Below are 27,549 nucleotides of genomic sequence, written 5' to 3' on the forward strand. Positions count from 1 at the left end.
AAAAAAAAAAAAAAAACTACTCACCTCATCCACTGGCATGCGCATCGGCAGAGGCTCCTCTTTTGATTGAAAAGGACCTGCTGAAAGACCCGCACTCAGCGTGATCACCGCGCGCTCCCAGCATAATAGTGTGATGACGCCAGCACGTTGAGCGCAGGTCCTTTTCAATCAAGAGAGGAGCGAATGCTGCTGCGCGTGCAAGTGGATGAGTTGAGTAGTTTTTATTTTTCTAACCCCTAAAGGGCCATATTGTTCAAGTATACCCATTTTTAAAGGCTGTTAGATGGGTGCACTCCTAAGTGGCCATTAAAATGGTGACATTGATTTCACAACCATTTTTGGCCGTGAAAATTGACAAAAATAGGATGGCCCAAAAAAGTCCGCTATTAACTCGCCGTTACAAAAAAAAACTAAAAAAAAAAAAAACCCCAACAAAAGACAGACATGTAAATATTTTTCATCCTGGCAGCAAGGAGAAGAAGCTGAGGCCGGAAAGAAAAGGGGCTGGGAGACCGTTTTAGGAAGCGGGTATGTATGCTGCCCTTCACAGGTCTGCCATATATGAGGGTTTGCCAAACCCCCTCCCCGCAAAGGTGCACAACCCCTTTAAGACTTCCTGTCTTTTGAGAACACCTACAGTACAGACCAAAAGTTTGGACACACCTTCTCATGCAAAGAGTTTTCTTTATTTTCATGACTATAAAAATTGTAGATTCACACTGAAGGCATCAAAACTATGAATTAACACATGTGGATTTATATACATAACAAAAAAAGTGTGAAACAACTGACAATATGTCATTCTAGGTTCTTCAAAGTAGCCACCTTTTGCTTTGATTACTGCTTTGCACACTCTTGATGAGCTTCAAGAGGTAGTCACCTGAAATGGTTTTCACTTCACAGGTGTGCCCTGTCAGGATTAATAAGTGGGATTTCTTGCCTTATAAATGGGGTTGGGACCATCAGTTGCGTTGTGGAGAAGTCAGGTGGATACACGGCTGATAGTCCTACTGAATAGACTGTTAGAATTTGTATTATGGCAAGAAAAAAGCAGCTAAGTAAAGAAAAATCAGTGGTCATCATTACTTTAAGAAATTAAGGTCAGTCAGTCCGAAAAATTGGGAAAACTTTGAAAGTGTCCCCAAGTGCAGTCATAAAAACCATCAAGTGCTACAAAGAAACTGGCTCACATGCGGACCGCCCCAAGAAAGGAAGACCGAAGAGTCACCTTTGCTGCGGAGGATAAGTTCATCCGAGTCACCAGCCTCAGAAATCGCAGGTTAACAGCAGCTCAGATTAGAGACCAGGTCAATGCCACACAGAGTTCTAGCAGCAGACACATCTCTAGAACAACTGTTAAGAGGAGACTGTGTGAATCAAGTCTGTGTCTGTGTGACGCAGAAAAGGTGAACGGATGGACTCTACATGCCTGGTTACCACTATGAAGCATGAAGGAGGAGGTGTGATGGTGTGGGGGTGCTTTGCTGGTGACATTGTTGGGGATTTATTCAAAATTGAAGGCATACTGAGCCAGCATGGCTACCACAGCATCTTGCAGCGGCATGCTATTCCATCCGGTTTGCGTTTAGTTGGACCATCATTTATTTTTCAACAGGACAATGACCCCACACCTCCAGGCTGTGTAAGGGCTATTTGACCATGAAGGAGAGTGATGGGGTGCTGCGCCAGATGAGCTGGCCTCCACAATCACCGGACCTGAACCCAATTGAGATGGTTTGGGGTGAGCTGGACCGCAGAGTGAAGGCAAAAGGGCCAACAACAAGTGCTAAGCATCTCTGGGAACGCCTTCAAGACTGTTGGAAGACCATTTTAGGTGACTACCTCTTGAAGCTCATCAAGAGAATGCCAAGAGTGTACAAATCAAAGCAAAAGGTGGGAGAATGAGAAGGTGTGTCCAAACTTTTGGTCTGTACTGTACATGGGCCATAGACTCAAGGGTCAGGAGTTAAACCCATTGACTTATATGGGAGAGTTTTCTAGGCATGCTCTGTGACATGTAGAGAGGTCAGAAGGGAGCTGATAAAGCGGTGATATCACACATTGTGAATGGTGAATTCTGTGTTATCCATATGGACATGTTTCTTATTGGAATTCTGTCTGTGGTGATAACTAGAAGAGCTACTGAAACATATTTAGTTTACCGGTAAATTGCTTTCCAGGAGTCCGGAATGACAGCACCCATGGAGGATGTCCTATTGGCTTCTGTTGGGACAGGAAGAGAGGCAGTTTAAAAGGCCCCTCCCCACCCCCTCTATCCAGTGTTCTTATACCAACCCAAAAACATACAAGAAAAAAAAAAGGGGGGGGGGGGGATACTGGGTGCTGTCATTCTGGACTCCTGGAAAGCAATTTACACTAAATATATGTTTCCAGGACATCCTCCATGACAGCACCCATGGAGAACTAACAGCTTAGAACACAATATTAGGGGGATGGGGGGGGACACCACTGCCTGCAGGACTTTACGGTCAAAAGCTAAGTGCTGATTGGCCACTGAGTCTAGTCTGTAATGTCTGACAAAGGTAGTGGAGGAAGACCAGGTTGCGGCTTTGCAGATCTGATCAATGGACGCTCCTGCTTTTTCCGCCCAGGTTGTAGCCATGGCTCTGGTAGAATGAGCCCTCAAAGATATGGGGCAAGACAAGTCCTGTAGTCTATAACATTCCCTGATTGTCTCCTTGATCCAGCAGGCTAAAGAGGTTTTTGAGGCTTTGCACCCTTTGTTTCTACCACCAAATTAGATGAAGAGGTTTGGCGATTTTCTCCAAGGTTTCGTCCGCTCGATATAGACTAGAACTGCTCTTCTCACATCCAGACAATGGAACCGTTCCTCCTGTATGTTTTAGGGAGCGATACAAAATTAAGGAAATATTATCTCCTGTTCTCTGTGAAACACTGAGATAACCTTGGGTAAAAAGGAATGATCCAATTTAACAACTATCCTATCATCTAGAACCTTCAAAAAGGGGTTCCCTAACTGACAGGGCCTGTATCGCACCTATCCTACGGGCAGTAGTGATAGCTAGTAGAAATACTGTTTTGAAGGATAGAAATTTGTCACATATATTCTCAACAGGTTCAAAGGGAGAATTACATAAGCTGCTCAGTACTACATTTAAGTCCCACGTGGGAACCGCCTGTCTTAAGGTGGGCCGCATTCTGGAAACTGCCCTGATGAACCCCTTACCCACCTGTGTTCTGCTAAGGGAAAGTCTAAGCAACTTCTTAAGGCCGAGATCTGCACCTTGAGTGTGCTGGGTTTTAAACCTAGATCAAACCCTCTCTGGAGAGGGCCTATGGTATGCAGCCTATGGACGGATTTTCAGCCCCTGGGTGATTTTGGGCTAGCCAAGATGAGAACCTTTTCCATATTTTAAACTATATGGCCGAAGTTACTGGTTTACGGCTCTGTTGCAGGGTTGATATTACCTGATCAGAAAGACCCTTCTTCCTTAGGGTCTGCCTCTTAGGATCCAGGCAGCCAGTCTGTTTGTTGAGAGTGGGATGCTCCAGCGGCCCCTGCGTTAACAGGTCTCTCCTGTATGGCGCTATCAGGATCAGAGTGGTAGAGCTGGTCCTCATCTTCTTTAAGACTGCCGGGATTAGAGGCAATGGAGGAAAACGCATATGCCAGCTTCATGTCCCATTTCTGGGCTAGGGCGTCTACTGCCACTGGATTGTTATTGGGGCTTAGCGAGTAAAACAGTCCAGCTGTGAGTTTTCCCTGGACGCAAAGAGATCTATCCCTGGTTGGCCCCATACCTGGCAGATCTGTTGGAAAACGTGTTTATTCAGGCTCCATTCCCCCGTGTCGATTCTGTGCCGGCTTAGGAAGTCTGCTCTGGAGTTTTGAGATCCTTTCAAATGGGTCGCTGAAATGGACAGAACTTCCATCTCTGCCTATGTGAAGATTTGATCCGCTAGACCTTGAAGGAGCAGGCATCTGGTTCCGCCCTGTCTTTTCAGATAACATACAGTCGCTATATTGTCTGATAGTATTCTGACATGCTGACCTTGGAGAAGGTGCTTGGCTGCTCTCAGTGTCTTCAGCACTGCCTTCAGTTCCCGGTAATTTGAGGACTTTATTCTGTCCTCAAGGACCCAAGAACCCTAGAAGAGATGTTGGTTTACATGCCCCCCCCCCCAACCACTGAGACTTGCGTCCGTGGTAACTGTTATGGCTGGAGTCATATTCCACGTGACCCCCTTCTCCAAATTCTCGGGTTCTATCCACTAGGACAGAGTTCAGTACTCTGTCTGGCAGGCTTTATCTTGGAGTTGAGAGAGCGGTGGTCTCTGTCCCAGGCTGTCAAAACTGCCTCCTGGAGGATCCTGGAGTGGAACTGGGCCCAAGGTATAATTTAAATACAGTAGGTCATTAGTCCCAGGATCTGCATTGCCTCTCTTAGTGAGTGGGTTCTCTTTCTTTTGAATGACTCCATCTTTTCTCTTATATTGATCTGTTTCCTCACCGGCAGAAAGGAATGCTGTGTCCTCATATCCAGGAGAGTCCCCAGGAATTCCTTCTTCGTGTCCGGTACCAGGTCTGATTTATGATCATTTATAATACACCCCAGGTTTTTGAATAGGGACAAAGTCTGATGGATGTCCCCCTCCAGCCTAATCGTCCAAGCAGGGCACAATTGTAATCAGACTTTGGCGAATATAGGCCATAATTTCTGATACTATCTTTGTAAAGAGACGGGGGCAGATGAAATTCCGAACGGCAGGCACTGGAATTGGTAGTAAAGAATCTCCTCCTTGCACTTGACCGCAAATTTTAGGTACTGCTGATGTTGTAGATGTATGGGGATGTGGTAGTACGCATCCTTGAGATCCAATGTGCAAAGGAGAGCACCTGGTGGGATCAATGAAGTAGTGGACCGTATTGATTCCATCTTGTTTAGAGATTTTAAATTGATGATAGTCCTTGCCGACCTGTCTGTTTTTTTGCACAAAAAATTGTCTTGAGTAGTGCCCTGTGAATTGCTGGAGAAGAGGGACCTGGGTGATGGCTCCTAGAACCAGAAGTTTTTGTATGTCTGACAAAAGTTTTTGAAGGAGAGGATATTCGAAGTGAGTCAACTGAAAGGTTTGTGGGGGAGGACTTCGTAAATCTATCCTGAAGCAGTCTCTGATGGAGTCCAGGATCCACTGATTGTGGTCGACTCGCTTCCAATTTTCCTAAAAGTGACATAGTCTCCCTCCTACCGGTCTGGCATCATTTCCCAGTGCTGGTATTGTGGTTGAAGAGGAATCCCCTTCTCCTACTCCCTTTGGGGTAGCTCCAACGACCTGATTTACCTTTCCCTCTACAAGACTTGGTCTGGCCCTGGCCAGAGGCTCTACAAAAGGGCTGTTTTTTTTTTTTCTTCAGGAAAACCTTTTTTGTCATCAGCTGCGTTTTGGAGGATGGAGTCCAAGACTGAGCCAAACACAATGGAGCCAGAGAAGGGTATAGAGCAAAGTCTGTTTTTAGACGCTACATCTCCAGACCAGGACTTAAGCCAGAGGGCACATCTAGCAGTGTTAGTCTGTGACTGCGACCTAGCTGTGAATATAATAGATTCCGCTGAGGCATCAGCCAGGAAACTTGGCCATCTTTAGCAAAGAGAGTGACTCTAGGATCTCTTCCCTGGATGTCTTAGCCCCGAGGTGATTCTTCAGCTGATTTATCCATAGGACTAAGGCTAGGTCTACACAACAACATTTGTCGCGCGACAGATAGGGCGCAACATTTTGTTGCACTAATGTTGCGCGACAATTTGTATAATGGCAGTCTATGGTGTTGCACTGCAACATGCGACATGCTGCGACTGCGACGCAACAGTCGCAGAAAAATCCATCTCGAATGTCGCGCGACAAATGTCGTCGTGTAGACCGAGCCTTAGGCTCTTGAAGCTGAAGTGGCAGCGATGTTAGTATTAATTGCAGCCGCCCCTGACTCCCAGGATTTTTTTCAGTAAACCATCCAACTTCCGATCCATGGGATCCCTTATCTGCGACAAATCCTCAAATGGGATTGAGGTTTTTTTCACTACTTTGGCCACTTGGACATCTTCTTTCGGGACCTCGTACCAGAGTTTAGTGTCCGTCGGATCAAAGTGCAGTCTTTTTTTTAAATTGTCTGGGAATGAAGAGTTTCTTTTCTCCATCTGCCCATTCTTCTGTAATGAGGTCTTTTAAGTTTTTATTTACCGGGAAGACCTTTCTTTTCCTGACTTTTAGGCTGCCAAACATCTCGTCCTCAACGGAGCGTGCCTATTCCTCCTCCTCAATAGCCATGGTTTGTCTTATAGCGGTGAGTAGGGGGTCTAGATCCTCGGACGAAAATAAATAATCTCTGTTCTTCCTGAGGATAAGACAGAGCCCTCATCTTCCATTTCATATGAACCACATAATCCCTCTTCCTCTGAATCAGAGTCTAACTGGATCCTGGTTCTTTTGGCGGGGGGGGGGGGGGGGGGAGAGATGGTACTGGGTCTGGGTTCTGGGGTTGCCACCTGTATCTCCTCTCTTACAATAGCTCTCAAATCCGAGAGTAGAATTGACTGTTCGTCCTTAAGAATTTTGGAAAGGCATTCTGGACATAAAGGTTTTTTATATGGCTCCAGAAGCCTTGTTTGGCAGGTTGCACACTTTCTTCCCTTATTTTTTGGGTCTCCATGAGATTTGTGCCCTGACACTTTTGTGGTCTAGGGTGAAACGGAATAGAAACTATTTTTAGTGTCGCAGTTTCCCATAAACTCCTGCTTAAGCCCATAAAGAAGCTACTTACAGGGGCCTGGACGGGGGGAGTCTGAGCAAGTCTCCTGCTTGTTAGACACCTAGACCTCCATGATACAGACGTTTAAATAGGGTCTTACTTACCAGTCCGCCCGTCACCGCCTCCTCCTGCTCTTCACGGGGGGCTCATTCCTAGGAAGTCGACCCCCTACACATGCGAGACCTCCTGATGCAGAAGTCTCTAGCATGCCGATGCGCGCCGCCATTATGCTTCCAGTGATGCGTGTAGGCTTCCGGTCATGTGGGAGCACTCGGCAAGTGGAGCGCAGGAGCCGCTGCCGAGCCCAGAGCTCACTGAAAGGAGAAGCTGCATCAGCGTCCCCAATCCTTGCGGCCATGCTCCAGAGAAGGTACTGGGGACTAAACCAGGGGACCACTTCCCAGAGGGGTGCTGGTTAAGAGGCTGCATGAGTCTAAAGAGGAGAGGTAGGCATCCCCCGACCAGACTCGCCCCATTCCCTACCCAACTCAATAGGCGGGTGTCTGTCTCACTCCCCCTATCCCAGTAGGGACAGGAAGAACACTGGAGAGAGGGAGTGGGGAGGGGCCTGTTAAACTGTCTCTCTTCCTGTCCCTACAGAAGCCAATAGGACATCCTCCATGGGTGCTGTCATGGATGACGTCCTTGAAAAGTTAGCTGCACAGAACAAGAAATCATGACCTATTATTAGACCTACTGTCAAATATATATATTGGTCCAGAGACAGTTGGACGATCTGGAGTCCAAGGGCCCCAAGGAAGTCAACAAACAAGTTAGGGTGCCATTTATTTCCACATACACTGAGGGGAGTTACCAGAAAGCAGGTGTCATCAAGAAACATTGGCCTATACTGATTAGTGGCAACGTTAAAGAATTTGCTGTACCCCCTCTAATGTCATATAGGAGAACTGACAGCCTGAGAGACAAATTAGTTAGAGCAGCGTTGGCTGGAGATAGGGCCTCTGTCCAGACCTACATAGGTCGCAGAAAGTATGGATGTTATCCGTGCTTGAACTGTGTGAACTGTAGTTATATGCTGAAAGGGGAGAAATTCATGCACCCTGTACTTAACACATAGTTCGAAATACGACATTTTCTGACTTGTGATAGTTCATTTGTCGTCTACCTTCTGTCTTGTCCCTGCAACCTCCTTTATGTTGGGGAAACTACTTGTGATGTGAAGACGAGAATGAACTATCATAGGTATTCCATTCGTCAAAAGAGGAGGGACCTCCCTGTGCCCAAGCACTTGGTTGAAGCTAGACACAGAGAGAAGGACCTTAAAGAGGACCTTTCACTAGTATATAAACTAAAAACGAACTATCTGTGGGCAGAGCGGCGCCCAGGGGTCCCCCTGCACTTACTAGTATGCCTGGGTGCCGCTCCGTTCGCCCGGTATAGGCTCCGGTGTCTCAGCTCCGTCTGTGGTATTGGACTGATTTTTTGTAGGAGGCGTGTCCCTTGCTGCAGTGCTGGCCATCGCAGCACATAGCTCATAGCCTGGCGAAGTGCGTTATGCACTTTGTCCCATGTGAAAGGAGACGTTTGCAGCAGCAGCAGTGAGTGAATGGGCCCTAATAGCCCTGTGTGCCTATCCTGGTGAGATGATCCCTATGCTAATAGTGTACCTGTGAGTGGTACTTCCGGAAACACTCTCCAAAGCATAGGGCAGGGTGGTCAGGACAGTCAGGACAGAAATAGCGGGTGTCACGCCTTATTCCACTCCTGCTACAGACACAACATCTTTTTCGGGGTGACGGTTGGGTTGAGGTACCAGGAACAACATTGGGGAAATGTCGCTCGTGTAGACGGCTAACTACACTGGTGTATGGGGCCACGGAACCTCCTGGGTACAGGAGGTTCTCGATGATCTCTTCCTGAAATTTGAGGAAGGATCCAGTTCTCCCAGCCTTACTGTAGAGAAAAAAACTATTGTACAGAGCCAATTGAATTAAATATACAGACACCTTCTTATACCAGCGTCTGGTTCTGCGGGAAACTAAATACGGAGACAACATCTGGTCATTGAAGTCCACCCCTCCCATGTGGAGGTTATAGTCGTGGACTGAGAGGGGCTTTTCAATGACATGGGTTGCTCGCTCAATTTGTATTGTCGTGTCTGCGTGAATGGAGGAGAGCATGTAAACGTCACGCTTGTCTCTCCATTTCACCGCGAGCAGTTCTTCGTTACACAGTGCGGCCCTCTGCCCCCTTGCAAGACGGGTGGTAACGAGCCGTTGGGGGAAGCCCGCGCGACTAGTTCGCGCGGTACCACAGGCGCCAATCCGTTCTAGAAACAAATGCCTAAAGAGGGCCACACTTGTGTAAAAATTGTCCACATAAAGATGGTACCCCTTGCCGAATAAGGGTGACACCATGTCCCAAACTGTCTTCCTACTGCTCCCCAGGTAGTCAGGGCAACCGACCGGCTCCAGGGTCTGATCTTTTCCCTCATAGATCCGAAATTTGTGGGTATAGCCTGTGGCCCTTTCACAGAGCTTATACAATTTGACCCCATACCGGGCGCGCTTGCTTGGGATGTATTGTTTGAAGCCAAGGCGCCCGGTAAAATGTATAAGGGACTCGTCTACGCAGATGTTTTGCTCTGGGGTATAAATATCTGCAAATTTCTGGTTGAAATGGTCTATGAGGGGCCGAATTTTGTGGAGCCGGTCAAAAGCAGGGTGGCCCCTGGGACGGGAGGCGGTGTTGTCACTAAAGTGCAGGAACCGCAGGATGGCCTCAAAACGTGCCCTGGACATAGCAGCAGAGAACATGGGCATGTGATGAATCGGGTTCGTGGACCAATATGACCGCAATTCATGCTTTTTTGTCAGGCCCATGTTGAGGAGGAGGCCCAGAAAAGTTTTAATTTCGGAAACTTGGACTGGTTTCCACCGGAAAGGCTGGGCATAAAAGCTTCCCGGGTTAGCGGTGATAAATTGTGTGGCATATCGGTTTGTTTCGGCCACAACTATGTCTAAAAGCTCCGCAGTCAAGAACAGCTCAAAAAATCCCAGGGCCTAACCGATCTGAGCTGTCTCAACCCGAACTCCAGACTGGGCAGTGAAAGGGAAAACTACGGGTGCGGCTGAAGTTGGGGACTGCCAATCAGGGTTTGCCAGCACCTCTGGGATTCTAGGGGCTCTACGGGCACGTCTTTGTGGTGGCTGCGACGGGGTCACTACTGCACGTGCCACCGTACCAGCTTCAACTGCCCTTCTGGTGCTCGCTACTTCACCAGGTTGTACGGCAGTGCTGGTACTAGGTCCAGGGAGGGCTGGGCTGCTGGTGTATGCCTCACCACGTAATCCGACAGCACCAGCCCCACTCTGCTGCTCCTGAAGCGGATCCTGCGCAACCTGTGGTCTAGCGACACGGGGCCGGGTACGCCTGGTGGTATCAGGGACCTCAGCCTCCTCGTCCGAACTTTGGGTCAGAGAGCCACTGCTTTCTACAGGTTCGTATTCTGACCCGCTGGATTCATCAGATGAGGGTTCCCACTCCTCATCCGACTGGGTCAGAAGCCTGTAGGCCTCTTCAGAAGAATACCCCCTGTTAGACATGTGGGCAACTAAATTTAGGGGTATTCCCTGAGACTACCCAAGAAAGGTTCTCTCAGGCTATGAGCTGAGCGCTGCGATTGGCCAGCGCTACAGCATGGGAGAATGAGACGCCGGCAGGTTCCTCTGGGTGGAGCCTAACTATGAAGATACCGGAGGCTATAACGGGAGAACAGAGCGGCGCCCAGGTATAACAGTAAGTGCAGGGGGATCCTTGGGTGCCACTCTTCATGTATGTATAGTTAGTTTAAAAGTTTTACTCTAGTGAAAGGTCATCTTTAAACAAAATCTGGATTATGGGTACTTACATTGCTGCTCTTTGGCCTTGAAACAGGCGGCTGTAGTCCTCTTTTAAGCCAGACACATAATGGACAGCCTCTGCCCACACCTTACGAAGCTGGAGTATGGGAAGCTGAGCTTTGCTATCCTGCACTGTGTTGAATTAATAAGGATACATTATAAACCAACAAAAAAGACAGAACAGAGATTGTAACAAGTTCCTGCAACAGAGTAGGGACACAAGCATTCTCTAAATGACGGGAGCAGCCTGCTACCCTATTGATCATAAAGTGTAATCCATTTCATATTGGCGACTTCAAAGGTGGTGCTTCACAATAAAAGGGAACCCATCACCTCAAAAATGAATATAAAACCGCCAGCATTACCTAATCGTAGCCCCCAGTCTGTTAATAATCATATGTTTGATCTGTTAGTCTGATGCTCCATAGGTTCAAAAAAGGATGTTTTAACCCCTTGTGGACAAGGCTGATTTTCACCTTAAAGGGGTTATCCCATCTTAGACAATGGGGGCATATTGCTAGGATATGCACCCATTGTCTGATAGGTGCAGGTCGTACCTCTGGGATGCGCACCTACAAGGAGAACGGAGCAGAGTAGAGAAACTTGTGGAGGGCGACTGCGCATGCACAGCTGCCCTCCATTCATTTCTATGGACCTGACGAAAATAGCCGAAATTCCGTCGGCCCCATAGAGGTGGCTGCGCATGCACAGTGCGTTCCCATTGACCACAATGGGAGAGGCGGGGAGCTGTGCCTGGTGGTGGACGGAACCCGGAGTCCTCCAGCCACAAGTCTCCCCGGCTCCGTTCTCTTTGTAGGTGCGGGTCCCAGAGGTGGGACCCGCACCTATCAGACAATGGGGGCATATCCTAGCGATATGCCCCCATTGTCTAAGATGGGATAACCCCTTTAAGGACCAGGCCATTTTTTACAAATCTGACGTGTCACTTTATGTGGTGATAACTTTAAAACGCTTTTACTTATCCAGGCCATTCTGAGATTGTTTTCTTGTCACGTATTGTACTTCATGACAGTGGTAAAATTGAGTCAAAAAAATAATAAAATTTTTTATTTATAAAAATTAGCTAATTTCCAAATTTAAATTTCTCTACTTTTATAATAGATAGTAATACCTCCAAAAATAGTTATTACTTTACATTCCCCGTATGTCTACTTCATGTTTGGATCATTTTGTGAATGCCATTTTATTTTTTGGGGATGTTACAAGGCTTAGAACTTTAGAAGCAAATCTTGAAATTTTTCCAAACATTTCTAAAACCCACTTTTTCAAGACCAGTTCAGGTCTGAAGTCACTTTGTGAGGCTTACATAATAGAAACCACCCAAAAATTACCTCATTTTACAAACTACACCCCTCAAGGTATTCAAAACTGATTTAACAAACTTTGTTAAAACTCAATATTTATGGACCTGATTCTGTAGTTTACAGAAACACCCCATATGTGGTCGTAAACTGCTGTACAGGCACACGGCAGGGCGCAGAAGGAAAGGAATGCCATACGGTTTTTGGAAGGCAGATTTTGCTGGACTGTTTTTTGACACCGTGTCCCATTTGAAGCCCCCCTGATGCACCCCTAGAGTAGAAACTCCCAAAAAGTGACCCTATTTTAGAAACTACGGGATAGGGTGGCAGTTTTGTTGGTACTATTTTAGGGTACATATGATTTTTGGTTGCTCTACATTACATTTTTTTGTGAGGCAAGGTAACAAGAAATAGCTGTTTTGGCACTGTTTTTATTTTTTGTTATTTACAACATTCATCTGACAGGTTAGATTATGTGGTATTTTTATAGAGCAGGTTGTCACGGGTGCGACAATACCAAATAGGACTCCTTTTTTTGGTTGTTTGTTTCAGTTTTACATAGCAGTTTTTTTATGATTCTTTAGTGTCTCCACATTCTGAAAGCTATAGTTTTATTTATTTTTTGGGCGACTGTCTTGTGTAGGGGTTAATTTTTTTCGGGATGAGATGACTGTTTGGCACTATTCTGGGGTGCGTATGACTTTTTGATCGCTTACTATTACACTTTTTGTGATGTAAGGTGACAAAACAAAAATGGCTTTTTTGACACTATGTTTTTATTACGGTATTCACCTGAGGGGTTAGGTCATGTGATATTTTTATAGAGCTGGTTCTTACGGACACAGCAATACCTAATATGTATACTTTTTTACACAATAACCGCTTTTTGAAAACAAAACAAAAAATATATGATGTTTTAGTGTCTCCATATTCTGAGCCGTATTTTTTTTTTTTTTTGGGCGATTAGGTAGGGGCTAATTTTTTGCGGGATGAGGCGATTGGTACCATTTAGGTGGGCATACGCCTTTTTGATCGCTTGCTGTTATACTTTTAGTGATGTAAGGTGACATAAAAAATTGTTTATTTGGCACAGTTTTTATTTTTACGGTGTTCATCTGAGGGGTTAGATCATGTGATATGTTTATAGAGCCGGTCGGTATGGATGCGGCGATACCTACCGTAATATGTCTACTTTTCTTTTTCCCCAATTTTTTTTTTTTTACTTTATTTGGGGAATTTTTTTTTTTTTGGGGGGGGGGGGGGCGGACTTCAACTTTTGGGGGTCTGATCCCCTTTACAATGCATTTCAATACTTCTGTATTGGAATGCATTGGCTGTATGAGTAATACAGTGTGTATTACTCATACAGCTTCCTGCCCCCTGGATCTCACAGGCTCTTCACCGGAAGCTCCGATGCTTAAGGAAGGCATCGCGCTGCCTTCTATGCCATCAGGTCCCTATTACAGCAGCACGGGGACCCGATAGCAGCGCCGATCCCCACCAGAATCACCCGTAAACACTGCAAACCGCAGGTCTGATATGACCTGCGGTTTGCAGCGATCGCCGATACAGGGGGTGGGGGGGGGGGGTTTATAGGACCCCTCTCAGCATTGTTGCAGAGTGCCTTTTTGAATGATTTCAGCAGGCACTCTGTTCTGATCACCGCCCACCGGTGATCGGAAATACATATAAATATACGGAAATAAACATGCCCTGTGTCCCCAAGAAGTTAAGCGCCATCAGCGCTACCTCGCATAAGTCTCACGCATGAGTGGTGCGCTCTTTGGTAAGGAGCGATCCTGTCTCCGGCTGAGACTTATGCGATCCTGGCCACACTGCAGGTTGTTAATATAACAAATAAGGGGACAGTTAGGGGGCGTGCTCACCTTGACTTGAAGCAAGTAAGCTGCTGCCCCCTTGACTTCAAGCTGACCGACAAGATAGCGCTGATGGCGCTTAAAACTTTTTTTGAAGCTATGGAGCATATTAACAGACTGGGGGCTACTATGAGGTAATGCTGGCGGTTTTATATGCGTTTCTGAGGTGATGGTTCCCTTTAAAAACATAATTTAGGGATGCCGCTGAACAGAAGATGCCAGCCACATAGCGGGCTATGAGTTGTACCAGCATACTGTACATACCGATTTAAATCCTCCAGCTCCTGGGAATTTTACTTTAGTTCAGAAGACACACTAAGGTTGTAACTGCGGTGGCACACTCTACATCCATTTCCCATGTAAAAGTTTTGATATGCACCTACTCTGAGCCATTACTAGCATTCAGAAATGCAACAGATTATAATGTGTAAAGTGGTTTTGCCACCATTATAGTTAAAAGTTAATTTTAAAACAGTGGGGGAGATTTATCAAATTGGTGTAAAGAAAAACTCAATATCCAGCAATTATGGATAATTTTATTAATAAATGGGTCAACGAAACAGTATAAAGTCCAGCTAGAGAATTAACCCTTATATATAGTAGTTACTTAAATATTTTATTTTATTTCATATCTCAATACACATACTGAATGTCCATAGTAGGTACCAATACACATATGGCTAGGTAAGTTTAGTTTTGAGTGGGGACGGTATCCCTATATTAAACCCTAATCTAGACCCTATGCCCAGGGACGGCCCCTGATGGTGGGGACTCCCTGTCCTCGAGCCTAATGCTAACACCTCCTATATAGCCCTCGTTGTTAGGGAGCGCCTATATAGTAAAGGACCTACCTGGACAGCTACACAAAACAAACATTAAATAAGTGCGCCATGTATACAGCCCTAGTGATACATGACTATCAGAAGGTACACGCCGCACCGGACTAACTAGTTAAAAAAACAAAACAAAAAACACCCTATTATAAGGATGTTTATGGTCACTCAGGTATATGGACCAAAACGATACACTTAGAACCCCAAAACAAAACAAAAAACACCCTATTATAAGGATGTTTATGGTCACTCAGGTATATGGACCAAAACGATACACTTAGAACCCCAACGCGTTTCCCCCACGGTGTGGGATCATCAGGGGGCAAATGGAACTCTCAATTTAATTAGATAGTATTGTATAACAAATAGCTGCAAAAGTTAGGCAGCATGTAGCCGATGTGTCACACTGAGAGAGTGGAGGCCCAGATCATGAGGCCACTCTATTAGTGAAAGTTTCACATCCTCATCAGTGTGATGGTGTCTGATACCACAGTAATTTGAACTGGACCCTTACGGTTTACACAGTGGTGTTATTAGGAAGGTTTGGAGGGAGCTTTAGGTGTATTCTATCACTTAACCACGGTCACTAAGTACCCGGATGTAGGTTTCTGTGAAAAGAAAGCAAAAAGCAAAAAAAGGGGAGCTCAATGTATGTATGGTAGTATAACATATTGGGCCTTGACCCATCACCTGATAAATGTGCACCCACCACCGCGCTAATCACACAGTAATAATGGGTAACTCACTCATTTCAGGTATTAAGATATCGCTCCTCCAGTAATACGCTAAATGTCAGCCAGGCATAGACTGTTATATGGGACAAGCGTCCACGTATGACATAGAGCTGCAGACATGAGACACATAGATATACATACTTGTTTTAATGTCTCATCCAACCTTAGGAGACCACCTTCATTTATCTCTCATGGTTATAAGTGCCACAATACCTTGGATAGGTCCTTAATTATGTAGGTCTGAGCCCGCAGATATGGCTATTGGGACCTAGGCATTAAAAATATATATAAAAATAAACCCAAATGCATCCGTACATTTTAGGCCGGTTTGTGGGTAAACTCAGGTAGTTACTTACATTTAGGTGGTCAAGATGTCAGGTCCCCCCATGTCTTTCCTCCTGGGGTCCAGACTAAGTGTCTAGCTGTCCTATCCCCTTATTTATAGGGGCCTCCTCGTTCCCTCTATTGGAATCACAGGTCTCATTGATTGCTGCAGATGGCGATGTGGGCGTGCGTTCCAGCGTGGAACGCATCCCGCCGTCGCAGCTTCCGCTCATGTGTATGGATGGATAGTATGATATGCGCGTGCGTTCCAGGGTGGAACGCACGCGCACATCCGCCCATTCATATGACTATTTCCGGTTTATTTTTCTCAGCCTACTTACATGTGGAGCGCAAGATACTTCCGGTGATTGAACCGCATCTGGCTCACTCTCCGCTGATATAGGAATGGATGTATGAGGTAAAGGACGTTTTCCTATTATCTCAAAGTACATATAGGACAGAGATTATTATGGATATTTAAATGTAACAAGGTCAATTACTTAATAATGCAGCAAGCAGTGGATCTCCGTTCTTCATTATATTATTAGTTATATATATCACCGCACATGAATATCTGAGGAACATCTTGTAGATAATAAATAGTGACGACACCGGTATGTATATTTATCAAGGTTGTATACTCACTCGGTAATTAAGGGAACAAGAAGGTGGGGTAAGGGTATACAGTTATGTATATGATGATATTGATATGGTTATATGTCAGTTTCCCCCTGGAAAGATGTGTCAGGGGAAATAAGAATATACACAGTGAGTCCGTTATTAATCCTGTGTTTTTGATAATACAATTTCGGTGCTTTTCGCACCCGGTCCAGTCAAAGGGACAGTGCGAGTCATCAGAGCCTCAATAGCTGTACGGGATATACATACAGATACATATGGGGAAAGAAAAACTGTTTATTTTCCTTGGTGAATACAGTGGATAATTTTTTTTTGTATATCTTTGCTTTCTCCTCACTCTCTGACACCTTCAGATTTATATTTTTACCATTTATATAAATTGAAGGGTTTTTAATTTTAGGTTTAGTTTTGCTCTCTTTGGCAATTAATCTCTCGGTCTCTAGTTTGGCTGCCTTTATTTGTTTTTTACATATTCTATTTTTTTCCCTTATAGTTTTTCAGTGCTTCCTCGCCAACCTCCTGTTTTAGTGATTTAAATCCTTTATTTTGTCATTTATTGGTTTCTTTACAGTTTTATTTATCCACATTTTTTTTTCTTGTTCCTTAACCTTTTATTCTCATAAAAAAAGGTATGTACCTTTCCCAATTAGATTTTAGGATGCTTTTAAAAATATCCAATTTTGTGGCTGTATTTTTATTTTAGGAGGACTTTGTCCCAGTTAGGCCTATGGCTTCTTTTAGTTGACTAAATTTTGCTTTTCTAAAGTTTGGTTCCTCCTTTCTTTCATTTTCCGAAGGAACTGTAAAACATTAAAAGTGGAATCTGATTGCTATGGGCAACTAAGTCAGTTTTCCTTTACACCAGTTTGATAAAAGTCCCCCAGTGTTTACATATTTTATCAAAAGACCAACATCGTGAATGCTAGAGGGTGTCACCATTGGTTTAAAAGATTTAACCTTTTCTCTGCCAAGAACATATCTAATATATCCTTGCTAAGCTGATGTGCATATTTGATGATGACATTAGAAAGCTGGAGAAGGTGGACCCATGTGAAGAGACAGAGGACCCTGCAAATTTGCATTGTTGTTGTTGTACAGAAGGGGTTAAAAACTTAAAGAAAAAGATACTTGTAGAAAAAGACAGTCAGATCAGCATGCTGCAGTCTCAGTTAGCTGAGAAAGAAAATATTATGTTGATAAAGTTTTTATACAGCTGTAAATGGAGATAACGGGCTATAAGGAAAAAGCAGCCTCTACAGGAGGTGATAATTGCTGACCTGAGGACGGCATTAATAAAGAGGGATGAGACAATTCGTAATATGCAGAAGACCATAACTGAGCTCTTACATCACAAAGATTTGCGCACAAAGCAAATTTGTGTTTTGAGAGCAAACAGGAGGACAGAATAGATTGAGACTGCTCCTATGGCAGCCCCCAATCAGACTGATACAACTACAATAGCTGTACAAAGTGCTGCTGGTGACAATTCGTGGATTAGGAAGTGGCATGGGAAATTTGCAGACCACTACCAACTCACAGACTGCAATACGGCAGAATTTCACTATTTCCATAACATGGAGAGGATGTAATTTCTGCTAAAGATATGCAAACTGATTCCTACATATGATCCAGATGCAGATCCTTCACTTCCTGTGCTATTTTTGAGGGACATTGCATTAAACTTTCTGTCCTTCCGGAATATTACATGGAACTGTTCAAGCTATGGTTGCCTACACATCTTTTTCAAAGATATGAGGTCATAGGGAAAACTGCCCCCAGGAATGGTCTATTTCATGATGAGGAAGACAGATTTTCCATCCTCATGAAAATGGTAACAGGGCATACGGACCTCACTCCAGAGGTCCCAAGTAACTTCAGGCCTACCATCCATGATGAGCCCTTGTCGCTTTGTGGACGGTTTGAAGCTATGTATAGGAAGGTGACAAAAGGATCATGGTATAGAAGCCCCACAAGGCATGATACGTATGCTTGTTGAGAAGTTTCCATATCTTGATACCACAATTCGGTTGGATGCAGCTAAGGAGACATCACTGATTGAGGCAGCAATAATCATAGAGCAGGTCAGGCAGGATTTACTAAAGGGTCACAAGTCCATAAAAAAAAGGAAGCAGGTAGCAGTTAGTTACAATCTGCAAGATGTCCATACTCCAAAGGTTACAGCTCATAGACCACTGCATGTGTATTCTAGTGCTCATCAACGAATAAAGTGGGAGAATATACGGTGGTTCCATTGTTTGCAATAAGGACATATAAAACGGCTGTCCACACAGATATGTAAGGTGGGGGGGCTTTCAACCACACATAAAAGTGCAAGGACAAAGACTGTTTCATTTGTGAGCCAACAGGCTACACATGAAACAGGGCTGCAAAAAGACACCATTACAACAGACATCCCGACTGGGAATCTGTTATAATAGATTTGTGGTGGGGATCCCTAAAGATCTGCCCATAATATTTAACTCCGGGGTACCCCATATACTGGCCAGAGCCTGCAATCAATGTAAACCTATAATAGTCCCAGTGTATGGTGACAGTCACCAACACAGGGGGAGGGATTAGGTTTACTGTTGCAGAACCTTTTGTTTCTTTGTCTTCAGTAGTGTAATGTAAATGTGATAGAGTTCTTGTCTTTAATCTTTACACATAGGTGTATGTTAGGGGAGCTGTTAGGAATTTATGACCCTCTTTATTATAGAGGCTATTGCCTCAAGTCACCACAGTATCCATAGGTGTACGCTTCAGGGGGTAAGGCCATACAGCTCACCAACAGATAGCATTGTCCCTCAACCATGAGAAGACGATGGATTTTAGATTAGCTCTTTTGCTTGCATCAATTGGCAATACTGTTGGTTTGCAAATGATTGTTGACTTCTTATACAATAAGACAGTTCAGTCTAGGAGTGCTCTTATCAGGTTGGGCAGGTGCCTAGATAGAAATGACAAAAAGGTCTGGTTGTGTGATGCAGACCTCATCTCTAGTAGTAGATCCAATTTTTTTGTGCCAAGGTTTGTTGCTCCTTAAACTTGGCTCAGAATGTCATCATAAAGGCATGTCATTGCAATTCTGCAGTGTGTCTTACCGAGGTAAACCATGTACTGTCAGCTTCTGAATTGGGTTTCTAAGTAGTATGGAGAAATGGCAGTCTATTTCCCTGTCTGTCACTGGCACTTATAAGTAGGCGTTTAGTCAGGCCAAAACTGACTGGTCCCATTAACGGTAGTAACTAACTACCATCAAGGCATACAGTGCAATTTGGGTGCTAGCCCACAAAGTCCGCGGTGCAGCCAATAGTTTGTGGGGGATCGCTCTCCCTATTGGGGATTCTGCGAGGGAGTGGGTTGACCCCACAGTGATCTGCAGAGGCGTTTTGCAGGAATTGGGACTGTCCAGTCGGACACGAAACTTGGGTGCAGCCATTGCAAGTGGGAATTCCCACTGGGTTGTGATATACAAACTCGCTTTGTAAATGTACCTACTAAGAGTGCCAAGTGTTATCTACAGATACTGTCAACAGGGGGAGGCCATGATATCTCCTGATGGATTTTCAGAACTGCAGCTGTTGAGGTGTGCTCCCCCGAGGAGAAGACTGTTGTGTTTTAATATGATTTCAGGTGGAGAAATGCCCAGAGAGACAATGAATGCCCATCTGTCAAGACCCATCGTGAAGGTACCAGATGATCCCCTCCTTATGAAATCCCAGATGAACATCAGACCGATCCATGCACAAGAAAATAAATCAACAGATTGGCCAAATATGCAACATAAATTAGATTATAATGCATTGTGTTTGTTACTTTTTATCATGTTTTTTTTTTCTCATTGTAAACACTCCCACACATAGACCAGGCTTCCAACATAGTGTGTCGGTATACCGACAAAAGAGGGGATGTTTTACAGGAAAATGGCTTTTAGCCAGAACCTCAGCTCGATGACCACACAAATATGCCTAATAATTGGATATAGTGAATATTGATATCCACCCATTGTGTGATATCAGTATGGCCTGTAGCCATTTGGTCATTGTGTCCCTTGTTAGCATATCAAGGCAGGAACGCACATTGTAAAAGCAGTTGGACAACATTCTCTTAGCCAACAGATTGGGAAGATATTTGGGTGGGCACAGGGTGGAGTCCATAGTGGGGGCTGGGACACAGGAACATATAGGTGACATGAAACTTGGAGTATCGCTCTCTTCCTGCCAGCCCTTGGACCAACAATATCCCAGTAGACTTTATATGTGTACAAATAGATATTTGTAGTCTGCATGTATTACGTGTAGTGTGTGTGTATATATATATATATACACACACATATACATACATACACACACACACACACACACACACACACATACACAGTACAGACCAAAAGTTTGGACACACCTTCATTCAAAGAGTTTTCTTTATTTGCATGACTATGAAAATTGTAGATTCACACTGAAGGCATCAAAATTATGAATTAACACATGCGGAATTATATACATAACAAAAAAGTGTGAAACAACTGAAAATATGTAATATTCTAGGTTCTTCAAAGTAGCCACCTTTTGCTTTGATTACTGCTTTGCACACTCTTGGCATTCTCTAGATGCCAAGGTTTTCACTTCACAGGTGTGCCCTGTCAGGTTTAATAAGTGGGATTTCTTGCCTTATAAATGGGTTGGGACCATCAGTTGCGTTGTGGAGAAGTCAGGTGGATACACAGCTGATAGTTCTCCTGAATAGACTGTTAGAATTTATATTATGGCAAGAAAAAAGCAGCTAAGAAAAGAAAAACTAGTGGCCATCATTACTTTAAGAAATGAAGGTCAGTCAGTCCAAAAAATTGGGAAAACCTTGAAAGTGTCCCCAAGTGCAGTCACAAAAACCATCAAGCGAATCGAACCGCCCCAGGGAAGGAAGACCAAGAGTCACCTCTGCTGCGGAGGATAAGTTCAACCGAGTCACCAGCCTCAGAAATCGCAGGTTAACAGCAGCTCAGATTAGAGACCAGGTCAATGCCACACAGAGTTCTAGCAGACACATCTCTAGAACAACTGTTAAGAGGAGACTGTGTGAATCAGGCCTTCATGGTAGAATATCTGCTAGGAAACCACTGCTAAGGACAAGCAACAAGCAGAAGAGACATGTTTGGGCTAAAGAACACAAGGAATGGACATTAGACCAGTGGAAATCTGTGCTTTGGTCTGATGAGTCCAAATTTGAGATCTTTGGTTCCAACCACCGTGTCTTTGAGCAATGCAGAAGAGGAACAAATGGACTCTACATGCCTGGTTCCCCGTTAAGCATGGAGGAGGAGGTGTGATGGTGTGGGGGTTGCTTTGCTGGTGACACTGTTGGTGATTTATTCAAAATTGAAGGCATACTGAACCAGCATGGCTACCACAGCATCTTGCAGCGGCATGCAATTCCATCCGGTTTGCGTTTAGTTGGACCATCATTTATTTTTCAACAGGACAATGACCCCAAACACACCTCCAGGCTGTGTAAGGGCTATTTGACCATGAAGGAGAGTGATGGGGTGCTGTGCCAGATGGCCTCCACAGTCACCGGACATGAACCCAATCGAGATGGTTTGGGGTGGGCTGGACCGCAGAGTGAAGGCAAAAGGGCCAACAAGTGCTAAGCATCTCTGGGAACTCCTTCAAGACTGTTGAAAGACCATTTCAGGTGACTACGTCTTGAAGCTCATCAAGAAAATGCCAAGAGTGTGCAAAGCAGTAATCAAAGCAAAAGGTGGCTACTTTGAAGAACCTAGAATATGACATATATTCAGTTGTTTCACACATGTTTCCACATGTGTTAATTCATAGTTTTGATGCCTTCAGTGTGAATCTACAATTTTCATAGTCATGTGTGTCCAAACTTTTGGTCTGTACTGTATATATTTATTTTTTCTCTCTCAACAAAAAGTTGATAAACCCTGAATCTTGCCAACACTACGAGCTGAAGAAATAGCCACCAAAAAAATAAAAAAAATAAAATCATCTTCCAAGTAAGTAATTTTATAGAAATGGAGGACCAGAAAGCCTTAGGACTAAATTTAAATTCCAGGAGAGAAGAAAATTTGAAATCCTAGGTTTTAACCTTTCTGCTGCCAATAAGAAAATAGAAATCAAGCCAAAATCTGAAAATGTAATATCATAGAACACACTCAAAGCTTAACCTCCTCAGGACCGCCACACGCAGGATTTCGTCCTGGCGGCGGCCCTGTTGTTCCTCCTGGACGCGCCGATGCGTCTTCTCGAGCAGAGTCGGCCCGCACATGCGCAGTGCGGACATCGTTACATCAGAAGTTCGTCACCAGCCTGCCAGCCAATGATCATCGCTGGCAGGTTGGTGACTTAAAAAAATAAAATAAAAAATAAAAATCGAATCAGAAGCCATTTAACACCTTATAGATATAATATAAATATAAGGTATTAAATGGCTTCTGTGCTCCTCTGCGGGTCCTTTTCGTCGATTGGTTCCAGCAGAGGAGCACACATCACTGCGAGTACACCAAACACTACACTTGGCCCCAGATCACCCCCCCATCACCCCAATTAACCCCTACAATCACTAGTGAAAGGGAAAAAAAAAATGATCAGTGTAAACTGTCACTTTTTTTTCACTAGTATTGACGGTTAGGTTTTATGTTAGTTTAGGCCCCTTTGTTAGGTAGTTAGCGTCGGTTAGCTCCCAGCTCACTGCACCGCAGTCACTGATTAGCGTATCGCTAATCAGCATTAGTACTTTTATAGTATCACAGTCAGATCTATAATAGTATTAGTGTCACCTTAGTTCGCCCTCCACCCAAAACGCAGTGTTTGCCTGATCAGGCCTCATCGGTCGCCCACACGTGCGTTCACCCACGCCCGCCCCGCCGCAGTGACAAAAAATTATGATTTTTTTAAATCACTGCACATTCACTTTACAAGCGCTGCGGCGATAAAAATAAATAAATCAGTTTTCATATTTTTTATCAATCGCAGCGGCTTCCGGTAAGACAGGCTTGCTTTTTTTCTTGTGTAGTCTCAGGGAATACCCCCTAAATTTAGTTGACCAAATGGCAAGTAAGGGGTATTCTTCTGAAGAGGCCTACAGGCTTCTGACCCAGTCGGATGAGGAATGGGAACCCTCATCTGACGAATCCAGCGGGTCAGAATACGAACCTGTAGAAAGCAGTGGCAGTCTGACCCAAAGTTCGGACGATGAGGTTGAGGTCCCCGATACCACCAGGCGTACCTGGCCCCATGTTGCTAGACCACAGGTTGCGCAGGATCCACTTCAAGGGCAGCAGAGTGGGGCTGGCGCCGTCAGATTACGTGGTGAGGCATATACCAGCAGCGCAGCCCATCCTGGACCTAGTACCAGCACTGCCGTACAACATGGTGAAGTGGCGAGCACCAGAAGGGCAGGTGAAGCTGGTACGGTGGCACGTGCATTAGTTCCCCCGTCGCAGCCACCGCACAGACAGGCCCGTAGAACCCCTAAGGTGCTGGCAAACCCTGATTGGCAGCCCGCAACTTCAGCCGCACCAGTAGTTCCCCCTTTCACCTCCCCGTCTGGAGTTCGGGTTGAGACAGCTCAGATCGGATCGGCACATGTTTTTTTTTTTTAGCTGTTCTTGACTGCGGAGCTCTTGGACTTAGTTGTGGCAGAAACAAACCGGTATGCCATTCAATTTATAGCTGCCAATCTGGGAAGCTTTTATGCTAGGTCTTTCCGGTGGAAACCCGTCCAAGTTTCCGAATTTAAAACTTTTCTGGGCCTTCTCCTCAACATGGGCCTGACAAAAAAGCATGAATTGCGGTCATATTGGTCCACGAACCCAATTCATCACATGCCCATGTCCAGGACACGATTTCAGACCATCCTGAGTTTCCTGCACTTTAGTGACAACAGCACCTCTCGTCCCAGAGGCCACCCAGCTTTTGACTGGCTCCACAAAATTCGGACCCTCACACCACTTCAACACCAAATTTGCTGATTTGTATACCCCTGAGCAAAACATCTGCATAGACGAGTCCCTTATACATTTTACCGGGCGCCTTGGCTTCAAACAATATATCCCAAGCAAACGCGCCTGGTATGGGGTCAAATTGTATAAGCTCTGTGAAAGGGCCACAGGCTATACGCACAAATTTAGAGTCTATGAGGGTAAATATCAGACCCTGGAGCCGGTCGGTTGCCCTGACTACCTGGGGAGCAGTGGGAAGACAGCCTGGGACTTGGTGTCACCCTTATTTGGCAAGGGGTAGCATCTTTATGTGGACAATTTTTACACAAGTGTGCCCCTCTTTAGGCATTTGTTTTTAGAACAGATCGGGCTTCCCCCAACGGCTCGTCTTGCAAGGGGGGGGGAAGAGGGCTGCCTTGTGTAACGAAGAACTGCTTGCGGTGAAATGGAGAGACAAGCGTGACGTTTACATGCTCTCCTCCATTCACACAGACACGACAATCAAAATTGAACAAGCAACTGGAGTCATTGAAAAGCCCCTCTGTGTCCACAACTATAATTCGCTCATGGGAGGGGTGGACTTCAATGACCAGATGTTGGCTCCTTATTTACTTTCCGCAGGACCAGACGCTGGTATAAGAAGATGTCTGTATATTTAATTCAATTGGCACTGTATAATAGTTTTGTTCTCTACAGTAAGGCTGGGAGAACAAGATCCTTCCTCAAATTTCAGGAAGAGATCATCAAGAACCTCCTGTATCCAGGAGGTTCCGTGGCCCCAACCACCAGTGTAGTGAGCAGTCTACACGAGCGACATTTCCCAAATGTCGTTGCTGGTACCTCAAACCAAGCGCCACCACGAAAAAAATGGAAGGAGTGGAATAAGGCGTGGCACCCGCTATTTCTGTCCTGACCACCTTGCCCTATGCTTAGGGGAGTGTTTCCGGAAGTACCACACACAGGTACACTATTAGTATATGCTAGTGATGGCTAACCTTGGCACTCCAGCTGTGGTAAAATTACAACTCCCAAGATGCCCCCCTTGCTTGGCTGCTCTCAGAACTCTGTAGAAATAAATGGAGCATGCTGGGAGTCATAGTTTCACCAGAGCTGGAGTGCCAAGGTTAGCCATCACTGGTATAGGTATTGCGTCACACAGGCACACAGGGCTCTTAGGACCCTTTCACTCACAGCTGCTGCAACCCTCTCCTTTCACCTGGGACAAAGTGCATAATGTACTTCGCCACATCTCTGGGCGATTTGCGCTTTGCACATTGTCCCATGGGGAAGGAGAGGTTTGTCCTATAAAAGGTAAAAAAATAAAAATAAAATAAAAATCACAGGTAAGCAAAAAAGTTAATGTTCCAAAAGTTCAATAAAGTTTTTCAAAGTTAATGTTCTGTTTCAAATGTTATCTAAAGTTAATGTTAATAAATATATTGCGTTGCGGCCTGATAAGTTTGCCGAGGCTTTTGAGCTGAGGGGCGGTGTTCATATGCTTTGGCAAACACTTTGTATATATAAAGAAATAATAAAAATTCCGGCAATGATTTATTCATCCACATCGATTGATGTAAATGGAGAAAATCGGTTTTACCAGGGCATACGAGCTGAGTAGGTTTGGATGTTGGGCGGAGCTCCTATGTCCTGGCAGAAGCCTTTCCCCTCTTTTTTTGTACATTTTTTTGGCAGAGATTTTTTCATCCACATTGATCGATGCGAATGAAGAAATCTGTGCCGTTCATTTTTTCTTTCAGCCCGGAGGCTATCAGATACATTATTATTATTTTGTAGAAATAAACAATATCATTTAACAAAATTCCTGTATCAAAACAGGATAGTCAATGAAGTGAGACCTTGTTACGAGATAGATAAGCATAAACCTGTGTAGGACCTATTTATTTTAGTAACAGACAATGACATCACCTATGCACTATAAAGCTTCAGCACACTAGGCTTAAATAAACACAATCAGCCCCTCCCGGGTTAGCCCGAGAAGATCCTCAAACTATTTTGCAAAGTTAGGCCTCTTTCAGATGGGCGTTGTGGGTAAAAGTGCAGGTGCGTTGCGGGAACACAAGCGATTTTTCTGCGCCAGTGCAAAACATTGTAATGCGTTTTGCACTCGTGTGAGAAAAATTGCGTATGTTTGGTACCCAAACCCGAACTTCTTCACAGAAGTTCAGGCTTGGGATCGGTGTTCTGTAGATTGTATTATTTTCCCTTATAACATGGTTATAAGGGAAAATAATAGCATTCTGAATACAGAATGAATAGTAAAATAGCGCTGGAGGGGTTAAAAAAAAATAAAATAAAAATTTTAATTCCCCTTGGTCCACTTGCTCGCGTAGCCGGCACCTCCTTCTGTCTTCATCTTAGCTCTGTGTCAGGACCTGTGGTGACGTCACTCCGGTCATCACAGGATCCATCACCATGGAAAAAGATCATGTGATGACTGTGATGTCACCAAAGGTCCTTGTTGCTACACAGAGCTAAGATGAAGACAGAAGGAGATGCCGGCTACGCGAACAAGTGAACTAAGGTGAGTTAAATTATTTTTAAATTATTTTTTTTTTTTTAACTCCTCCTGCGCTATTTTTTACTATGCATTATGTATTCAGAATGCTATTATTTTCTCTTATAACCATGTTATGTTATAAGGGAGAATAATGATGATCGGGTCTCCATCCCGATCGTCTCCTAGCAACAGCGCGTGAAAATCACACCACATCCGCACTTGCTTGCGGATGCTTGCGATTTTCACGCAACCCCATTCATTTCTATGGGGCCCGCGTTACGTGAAAAACGCAAAATATAGAGCATGCTGCGATTTTCACGCAACGCACAACTGATGCGTTTAAATCACCGCTCATGTGAACAGCCCCATAGAAATGAATGGGTCGGGATTCAGTGCAGGTGCAATGCGTTCAACTCATGCATCGCATCCGCGCGGAATACTCGCCCGTGTGAAAGGGGCTTTAGCCATATACTACAAACTCCAGATCTGTCAATCCAGGGGCCCCAAACGGTATCAAATTTCGTCATGCAATTACGCTTCATGTATACTCCTCTTTCCAATCTTATGACTGTATTCATTCTGGTAATGAATTCAGATATGCTTGGGGGAAGCGGCTGTATCCATTTAGCAGCTAGGGTTTTGCGTGCCTGATATAAGATTCTGTTGATTCCAATTATAACATTTGGTGA

At 44.7% G+C, this 27,549-nt stretch overlaps 1 protein-coding gene across 1 annotated transcript in view; it reads right to left on the bottom strand.

Moving 5' to 3' along the window:
• CHUK (component of inhibitor of nuclear factor kappa B kinase complex) overlaps positions 1-27,549 on the bottom strand; it is a 125,962-nt gene that overhangs the window by 31,990 nt on the left and 66,423 nt on the right. The window contains exon 12 of the mRNA XM_044296216.1: positions 10,659-10,782. Coding sequence (XP_044152151.1) covers positions 10,659-10,782 — 124 coding nt within the window. The remainder of the gene's footprint in view (positions 1-10,658; positions 10,783-27,549) is intronic.

Source organism: Bufo gargarizans, chromosome 6 (assembly GCF_014858855.1).
Source record: "Bufo gargarizans isolate SCDJY-AF-19 chromosome 6, ASM1485885v1, whole genome shotgun sequence".
Lineage (NCBI taxonomy): Eukaryota > Metazoa > Chordata > Amphibia > Anura > Bufonidae > Bufo > Bufo gargarizans.